Source organism: Hypomesus transpacificus, chromosome 22 (assembly GCF_021917145.1).
Source record: "Hypomesus transpacificus isolate Combined female chromosome 22, fHypTra1, whole genome shotgun sequence".
Classification (NCBI taxonomy): domain Eukaryota; kingdom Metazoa; phylum Chordata; class Actinopteri; order Osmeriformes; family Osmeridae; genus Hypomesus; species Hypomesus transpacificus.
In genome coordinates, this window is record NC_061081.1 from 8,580,100 (window position 1) to 8,587,437 (window position 7,338).

The 7,338-nt window shown below is 42.1% G+C and overlaps 1 protein-coding gene and 1 pseudogene across 4 annotated transcripts; both read left to right on the top strand.

Moving 5' to 3' along the window:
• The window catches only part of LOC124484380, a 15,030-nt pseudogene extending 14,739 nt beyond the window's left edge, over nucleotides 1-291 (top strand).
• Nucleotides 292-589: 298 nt separating this feature from the next.
• On the top strand, nucleotides 590-7,176 carry LOC124484530 (NACHT, LRR and PYD domains-containing protein 12-like). 4 transcript variants are annotated; one of them, XM_047045467.1, is made up of 13 exons: nucleotides 590-697; nucleotides 1,013-1,202; nucleotides 1,450-1,530; nucleotides 2,190-2,247; nucleotides 2,333-2,552; nucleotides 2,669-4,451; nucleotides 4,560-4,730; nucleotides 4,810-4,968; nucleotides 5,302-5,475; nucleotides 5,577-5,750; nucleotides 5,838-6,011; nucleotides 6,104-6,141; nucleotides 6,300-7,176. In XM_047045467.1, the coding sequence occupies exons 2-13, from the start codon at nucleotides 1,117-1,119 to the stop codon at nucleotides 6,818-6,820; spliced, it is 3,639 nt and encodes a 1,212-aa protein (XP_046901423.1). In that variant the 5' UTR covers nucleotides 590-697; nucleotides 1,013-1,116; the 3' UTR covers nucleotides 6,821-7,176. The 4 variants fall into 4 exon arrangements, with proteins under 4 accessions (XP_046901423.1, XP_046901427.1, XP_046901424.1 ...); XM_047045471.1 differs by having other exon boundaries at nucleotides 5,858-6,011; nucleotides 6,300-6,685; XM_047045468.1 differs by lacking the exons at nucleotides 590-697; nucleotides 1,013-1,202 and having other exon boundaries at nucleotides 1,498-1,530; nucleotides 2,403-2,552.
• The last annotated feature ends 162 nt before the right edge of the window (nucleotides 7,177-7,338 follow it).

Below are 7,338 nucleotides of genomic sequence, written 5' to 3' on the forward strand. Positions count from 1 at the left end.
CAGATGAATCAGCAGTAACTAATGGTGTGAATGCTATGTAAGTATGTATATTCTAGATGAGGCTTTACATGTGCTTGTATGTGTGTCGTATTTGTGTGTGTGTGTTGTAATTGTTTGTGTGTGTGTGTGTTTATTGGGTTGACTCGTTGCTGTATGTGCCAAGCTCCTGTCCCACTGTAGTTTGTTTTATCACTGCTCCTCCATGTTTGTAGTTCTATCATCTATCGTCCATGTTTGTAGTCTAATGAAACCAACATGACTTCCTCTCCATGCTGAGTCATTAAAACTACACGCAGGTAAACTTATGTGTCATGATTTTTTTGCAACAATGTGTGCATGTGTGTGGACTGGACTGACTGAATTTGAAGACATACAAACATACTGGAGCACACTGCTACATTGTAACACACACACATATACTCAGGTGCATCCTGATTCAACCTGGTTCTTTGCAAGAGGAAACATGGAATGCCAGGTGCTCATGAACCCATATAGCTACAGTCTGCGTCAGATCAGGTATGCAGCCTTTCCTCCCCTGCTGAGACAAACCTGTTCAACAAGGATTCAGGATTAAAACCAGTTTAAGCTTGATGAAAGAAGGAGTGGCTCTTGATGTTTTGGGAATATGTTTATACGTCAACAACTTCCTTCACGACACCGGAGCAGGATTAACAGCTACTGGGAAAGGCCTCACAATGTAAGTTGTTGGTGTTTTCTATCTAAAATTGAAACATTGTTTGTCTGGCAAGGAACAGTTGTATTGAGGAGTGTATATGTATAATATTATCGTTCTATTCATTACATTTAGATTAAAAATGTGACGATAGAGAAGGACAAGCATACATAGCACACAAGCATACATAACTAATGCCAAAAATACTACAAAATATAATTATACTTATGGCCTCATACTAGAACAAAACTTGAGAAAAAAAGTCATTTCTGATCAACCTAAGAATGTATGTGTGCGTGCAAGCATGAATGATGTTAACATGTCATATCCTCACTGCAGATTGGATGGACTCGTCAAGGAGGTAGACGTCTTGTCTTTAGAGAAGCTATTGACCCCGTCTGCTTCAGGTGTGAGTCAGGAGAGGTCCTCCACCTGAGGCTGCCATGAGTCTGTCTGGGGAGAGAGATGAGGACAGCACTGCCTCGGAAACAGGTCCTTGTGAAGGGAGTCCCTGCATTGAATCTAAAATGTGAGTTAAGTGATCGTTAAATAAGGCTGATGATTTTCTTCATGTTAGCTGAATCTTTGCTTATATTTACAGTATGATTCAGAGTAAACTGATTTTTTGGAGCTTTTCAATACCCCGTTGGTTGACTGAGCTAAGAATTAAGTTGCAAGCAGGAAGGAAAACAAAAGCCAAATCAAAAGATCTTAGATCTTCTGCTGTTCCCACATTGTGTGACTATCATGAGGACTATGTTGACGTTTACTGACAGAGTCACGCATGAGAGGACAGGCTCCTGTGTGCCTATGGAAGAGCCAATTTACTTCAGACAAGAACCCTTTCCAGCAGGAAGGTAAGGGTATTTTATCTTCAGGTTTGCTTCGCACTTTGCTATTCTATTTTATCCATCTTGGCTTAACATGTAGACAGATCACATGCTATTGACTGGAAATTTCTTCAAAACAAACACGGAGCCATGGCAGCTGGTAAGGCTAGTAGTAGGCCTACTAGTGAAAGAGGAGTCATTTGGTCAGGGGAGGAAATTACGGCACTTCTAATCTTCTCCATGCCTGTCTCCTTAGCAATCCCTCTCAGTCGCTTTTAACATCTACTTTGGTTTTCCGTGGACTCAAATACCACAGGAATGTAGCAGCAGCCTATGGACGTTTATTAGACTCTTTATTCAAATGTGTTTACCTGGCAGAATTGCTGAAGAATTATGAGTATTCATCCTAAAATATTGTATATTATATTGGGTGACTTCTTAAAAACTTTCATTATATGAAAAAAAGGGAAGTAGTAAAAAGGAAAAGAGTCCAAACCCAATGTGAAGGTTGCCGACATGTGGACCCTTTTACAAGCATGTGTCACATTTTATTTTAACGTCATTCTTAACAAAATAGTGTTTACCATCTAACTAATGTTGAATGAAGATAATACCCTGTAAACATTTCCTCTTATGGATTTCATAATTCCTGTCCTGAGCACTCACATAATGTTTGTCCACAACAGTGACCAATTTAAGAAATCAGAATCAAACCATCAAGATGACGTAATCGCTATTTTCAAGGTGGGCTGATAACATGGATTTGCAGCAATTACTTTTTTTAAATGTACATATAATACAATACTTCAAATCAAATAATCTATTTTAGTTGCTAGAACAAAACGTCATCACTTTAGTCAGGAAACATCTAAAGATATTCCGGGGGCTTCTACACGAAGATTACCCAGAGTCCTTTGAGAGTCAAAAGAAGGAGGAGGAACCAGTTGATGCTGAGTTTGAAAACACAGTCAGAGATGGAGCTCTGAAGATCACACTGCATGTCCTTAGGAGCATGAACCAGAACAAGATGGCCGACACACTGGAGAAAAGTAAGAAATCTGGCATTTGACCAATATTTAGGTAGTGCATACAAAATATATAGAAGTTGCTTTGTGGATGAATGATTGTTGTACTACTGGGAGTAAATTCATGGTCTTTAATCCAGATGAACTAGTTGCTGTATGTCAGCGTCAACTGAAATGCAGCCTGAAGAAGAAATATCAGTGTGTGTTTGAGGGAATGGCTGGCCAAGGAAACCCAACACTCCTTAACAACATCTACACAGACCTCTTCATCACAGAGAGTGGCAGTGGGGGGGTCAATAATGAACATGAGGTCAGACAGATTGAGACAAAATCCAGGACACCGGCAACGGCAGAGACACCTATCAAGTGCCAGAACCTCTTCAAACCCCTTCCTGGACAAGGAAGATCTCCCAGAACTGTTCTGACTACAGGTATTGCTGGCATTGGAAAAACAATCTCTGTGCAGAAGTTCATCCAGGACTGGGCAGAAGGAAGAGCCAATCAGAACATCCAGTTCATCTTTCCACTTCCTTTTCGAGAACTGAATTTGGAGAACGGAAGACAACATAGTTTGATGTCACTTCTCCATCTCTTTTGCGCAGAAACCAAAGATTCAGGAATCTCCAGTTATGACAAGTACAACGTCCTGTTTGTCTTAGATGGTCTGGATGAGTGTCGACTTCCTCTTGATTTCACAAACAACAAAATCTGTTGCGATGTCACAGAGACAACCTCAGTGGACGTGCTGTTAACCAATCTGATCAAGGGAAAACTGTTTCCATCAGCTCTACGCTGGATAACATCCCGACCTACAACAGCCAATCAGATTCCTTCCGACAGTGTTGACTTGGTGACAGAGGTACGAGGGTTCAATGATCTACAGAAGGAAGTGTACTTGAGGAAGAGAATCAGTGATGAGAACATGGCCAGCAGAATCATTGAACACATAAAGATGTCAAGGAGCCTTCACATCATGTGTCACATACCAGTCTTCAGTTGTATTGCAGCCACGGTTCTAGAGAGACTGTTGAGAGAAGCTAAGACTGGAGAGATGCCCAAGACTCTGACACAAATGTACACACACTTTCTGGTGTATCAGACCCAACAGAAGAACCAGACGCATCCAGGAGTTCACGAGAGAGATCCACCCTGGGATAAAGAGACTGTCCTGAAGCTGGGAAAACTGGCCTTCAAACAACTTGAAAAAGGCCATCTGATCTTCTACGAGGAAGACCTGAGAGAGTGTGACATTGACGTCACAGAAGCCTCAGTGTACTCAGGAGTGTGTACTCAGATCTTCAGAGAGGAGCGTGGGCTGTACCAGCGGAAGGTGTTTAGTTTTGTGCACCTGAGCATCCAGGAGTTTCTCTCTGCTCTGTATGTCTTTCTCACATTCAAGACGAGTGGACAAAATCCTCTGGTCAAACACGTGAAACATTCATTTTCACTGAAAAGAAAACCAGAGATTGACTTACACAAGACAGCTGTGAATCAAGCTTTGGAGAGCGAGAATGGACACAGAGACCTGTTCCTCCGCTTCCTCCTGGGCCTCTCACTGGAATCCAATCAGGCTGTCCTACAAGGCCTTCTGACACAGACAGGAACGACCCCACAGACCAATGAGGAGACGGTCAAGTACATCAAGACCAAGATCAAGGAGAATCCCTCACCAGAGAGGTGCATCAACCTGTTCCACTGTCTCAATGAGCTGAGGGACTGCTCTCTAGTGGAGGAGATCCAAAGCTACCTGAGCTCAGGAGATCTCTCCCAAGCCAACTTCTCATCTACACAGTGGTCAGCTCTGGTCTTTGTGTTGCTGACCTCAAAAGAGAAGCTCAATGTTTTTGACCTGAAGGAATACTCCAGATCAGAAGAAGGTCTTCTGAGACTGCTGCCAGTCATTAAAGTCTCAAAAACAGCCTTGTAAGTACAGTTCCTTTAGTCCTTGTCTTATACACTAACATCATACTTGGTACAAATTTGTTGGAGATTACGGTCAATTGTTTTTATCGTTATTTTTTGTGTGTTTAGGCTGAATAAATGCCATCTCACACTGAGATCGTGTGAAGAATTGGCTAGAGCTCTCAGCTCTAACTCCAGCCACCTGACAGAGCTGGACCTGAGTGACAACAGCCTGGAGGATGCAGGAGTGATACATTTATGTGCTGGGATGAGTCTACACAGTAGACTGGAGACACTCAGGTTTAAACGTTATGTCCATTTGTGTTCAATCAGTATTATGTCTTCACAATAAACATACTCATTGCAATGTCCTGTCTAGGTTGAACAAATGTTGCCTCACAGGGAAATGTTGTGAAGTGCTAGCCTCAGCTCTCACCTCAAACACTCACATGAAAGATCTGGATCTAAGTAACAATAACCTGCAAGATTCAGGCCTGAAGCTGCTCCATGCTGGACTAGAAAACATTCAGGTGTTGAGGTGAGATATTGTTGTGGGAACGTAACTAAAGCATACATATTTCTATGGATTGATACACAAGGTGAACGCCAAGGCTTCAAACAACAACACGATTACTCTATTCTGTGATGTTTGCAAACCTGGAGAACACTCGCCTAACTAGCTCTTAGTGTGTCTGTAAAAGTAACGATGGTTCCAATAGGCTTGTTATACACCCTCTGTAGCACTTCTTCAGCTGACTGCTAAAACAATACACCATTTTGGGTTCTAAATTTCAAATTGGTATCAGAATAAATTGTTTGTTTTGCCCATACTAAGGGGCCTTGATGATATATCATGTTATCTTCTGTCAAGGCTGAATGCATGTCATCTCACTGAGAGAAGCTGTGAAGAGTTGGCATCAGTTCTCTGCTCCACTTCCTCCCACCTGAAAGAGCTCGACGTGAGCATGAACCCCCTTCAGGATTCTGGGGTGATGCTGCTCTCTGCTGCACTGGGTAATCCTCAGTGCCGACTGGAAACACTGAGGTTTGCTTTATTTAACGTTGATTATTTGGGTATGCTGTTTACAGTACTGTCTTAAGATCACAATATGTGAACATTTTGTTTTCCCTCCATTTCCTAACTAGTTTGTGTGAGTGTCAAATCACAGAGCAAGGCTGTAAGGCCTTGGCCTCTGCTCTCGTCTCAGAATCCTCCCACATGAGAGAGTTAAACCTAAGTGACAACAACCTGCAGGATTCTGGTGCTAAACAGCTCTCTGCTGTTCTAGGGAATCAACATTGTAAACTGGAGACAATACAGTGAGTTTAATAGAGCTGAGGAATATCCTTTTTTACTGATACACTTTTACTTGTTCAAGTGAAATTATCATTGTCATTAATGAACAGGTTGTCATTCTGTGGTGTTGGAGAGGAAGGCTGTGCCTGTTTGGCTTCAGCTCTGAAGTCTAACCCCACCCACCTGAGACAGCTGGACGTGAGTTATAACCACCCAGGAGACTCAGAACTGATACTGCTTTCCTCTGCACTAAAGGATCCCAACTATAAACTCCAAACACTCAGGTGAAAACTGCCATTTATGTAGTTGATTTAACAAACTGACTTAACAAAATGTTAATACAATTCCTTAATAAATCATTTAATTTCTCTCTCAGAGTTCAGCCTGCAGGGCTATGCTGGTCATTAAGAAGGAGTAAGTTTATATGCATTCTGCATTAACTGCACATTCACACGGAACGAAAAGCATTGCTTTTAGTGAACCATCATTCAAACTGCTACATGTGGCAGTCTGCTTGCTTGTATCAGCGACCACATAGATAATGGTTTATTTTTCCTTGTTTTCTCCATTAGATGCCTGTAATCTCACGCTGGATGTCAACACTTCACACAGAAACCTGTCTCTGTCTGATGGGGGCAAAAAGGTCACATGGAAAGGAAAGAAGAATTCCTATTCTGATCACCCCAAGAGATTTACAGACTGGTCCCAGGTGCTGTGTAGAGAGGGCCTGACAGGGAGCTGTTACTGGGAGGTGGAATGGAGTGGGTTAGGGGGCCACATCGGAGTGGCATATGAAGATATCAGCAGGGCTGGGAAATTGCATGACAGTTTGATGGGGCACAATGATAACTCATGGTGTCTAAGCTGCTCTGGTCACACTTACACTGCTTGGCATAGTAATATAAAGACGTGCATAGACGTGCCGATGTCCAACAGAGTCGGAGTGTATCTGGACTGGCAGGCTGGCAGTCTCTCCTTTTACAGCATCTCTTCTGATACGTACACCCTCCTATACACATTCCACTCCACATTCACCAAGGCCATTTACCCCGGGTTCTGGGTTTGGGAAAAAACATCCATGTCTCTATGTTAGTCATGCAGGATTCAAAGAAATGTGATTGATATGTCAAATTTGACTTTCTCTTAAGTCTTGTAGACAAGAACACACACAGGAAAGTGTTTTATCTTAAAGTTAACAATAATATGTGTTCTGTGTTTGGGTTATTTTGACTGTGAACAGACCAGTGGTGTTTCACTGCAAGCTGTATGACATTCCACCCACTAGAGGTCATGTTTTTGTTAAATCAAAGCTGTTATCTTCAACTCCAGTAAATGTAGTCTGCATTACCTCATCTACCACTGAGTTGGTGCATACTGATGTACCAAAGACATACTTTATATACTGTAATGGAAAAAACTTCCTGTTCATATTTTCAAATGTGGGTGGGACAAAAAAAAATTATAACTGAGGATGCTGCTGTTAAATATAATTTTCTTAGTAAAAAGTGTGTATGTGTGTGGGCGGGCAGGGGGCTGATAGATTTCCAGGTCACATACCTTGCATTGGTTTATTGGCGGGCAGATCAAATAGTGTACTGAATCTCATCGCTT

Coding starts and splice junctions, on each gene's coding strand:
- LOC124484530 (XM_047045467.1), top strand. CDS start 1,117: ATGAGTCTGTCTGGGGAGAGAGATGAGGACAGCACTGCCTCGGAAACA. Junction 1,203..1,449: donor CCCTGCATTGAATCTAAAAT/GTGAGTTAAGTG, acceptor GTTTACTGACAG/AGTCACGCATGAGAGGACAG. Junction 2,553..2,668: donor GGCCGACACACTGGAGAAAA/GTAAGAAATCTG, acceptor TCTTTAATCCAG/ATGAACTAGTTGCTGTATGT.